This window comes from Artemia sp. Qi Xiang Cuo, chromosome 2 (genome assembly GCF_049724085.1).
Source record: "Artemia sp. Qi Xiang Cuo chromosome 2, ASM4972408v1, whole genome shotgun sequence".
NCBI lineage: Eukaryota > Metazoa > Arthropoda > Branchiopoda > Anostraca > Artemiidae > Artemia > Artemia sp. Qi Xiang Cuo.
This window is the reverse complement of record NC_142795.1, coordinates 33,837,751-33,839,024: the sequence shown is the minus strand read 5'-3', so window position 1 is coordinate 33,839,024 and position 1,274 is coordinate 33,837,751. Positions and strand designations below refer to the sequence as shown.

The window sequence follows — 1,274 nt, the reverse complement described above, 5'->3', positions numbered from 1 at the left end:
TTCAGAAGGGTACGCGAGTTAAGCCGAAAAAAGAGCCACAAACGTCAGTGATCCTGGAATGAGACGGAAATGAGACTACCCCGTCAGTGGTGCAAGGCTGCCATGTTACCCATTTACAAAAAGGGGTCAAAGAAAGAGTTTGGAAACTACTGTCCGATCACCCTCACGAGCAACCAGTCACTTTTCCTGACAAAAGTCCTACTCCGACGCATACAAGCAGCAACTGTCTTTGTCATTGGAGTATATTAGGCTGGCTTCCGCACAAGAGATCAACAATCGATCAGATATTTGTCGTTTGACAACTCATGGAACGATATATTGAATTCAACCAAGAACTCTACCAGCTATTAGTTGATTTCCGTCAGGCATTTGACCTGTTATGGCACGAAGGACACTGGCATATCCTCTTTCACTACGGGATCCCTTTTGAGGAAGTCCAAAAAATCAAGAGTTTGTACGACCAGTTCCGAGGCCAAGTAATAACTGCTGATGGGTTGTCAGAAGAGTTCACAACTTCATCAGGAGTTCTCCAGCGTTGCATCTTATCACCACATCTTTTCAACTTCTTTCAAAATGCCGTTCTGTCACTGATGCAGTCGAAACATGGCGCAACAATAGGAGGTCTGCTAATAGACAATCTTGGCTGCGCTGATGATATTGATGTGCTAGCAAACACTACACAAGAACTGAAGGCACAAGCTGATAAACGCTACAATACTAGAAAGCCGTTCGGAATGGAGATCAATGCCAGCAAGACCAAAGTCATGGTAATTACGAGACGTGAACTCGACAACCCACCCATTATCACCATAGGCAGGAGACAGGATGAAACGGCTGACCACTTCTTGTACCATGGTAGCCAAGCCTCCAAATATAATTGCCATAGCTCTGACTTTAAACATTGACTTGCACCTGCTAGCTCTAGCATCCATAGTCTAGCCAAACTCTGGAAAAGTATCCACCTATCCAACAAATTCAAGTTGTGCCTATTCAACAGTTTAGTAATCTCCATAGTTATTTATTGATACCAAACATGGACCCTGAAAACAGAAGACGAGATAAAACTACTAGCTTTTGAGATAAGATGCCTCTGGATGCATCTAGAATCAAATACACTGACCAAATCACAAATGTGGAAGTACGTCAAAGGCTCCAGTCCATTGAACCCATACTCAGTAAACTCAAGAAACAGCAACTGCGCAGGTTCAGCCACATCAAGTGAATGAAGTCGAAGAACCTCCCAAAAATCAGACTACTTTAGTCCTCAGTCTTAT

General features: G+C 43.4%; 1 protein-coding gene across 1 annotated transcript; it reads left to right on the top strand.

Moving 5' to 3' along the window:
* Positions 1-305: 305 nt before the first annotated feature.
* LOC148955165 (uncharacterized) lies at positions 306-905 on the top strand. The gene has a single exon (XM_089106348.1). It carries the CDS (start codon positions 306-308, stop codon positions 903-905), a length of 600 nt encoding a protein of 199 aa, XP_088962474.1.
* Positions 906-1,274: the final 369 nt, after the last annotated feature.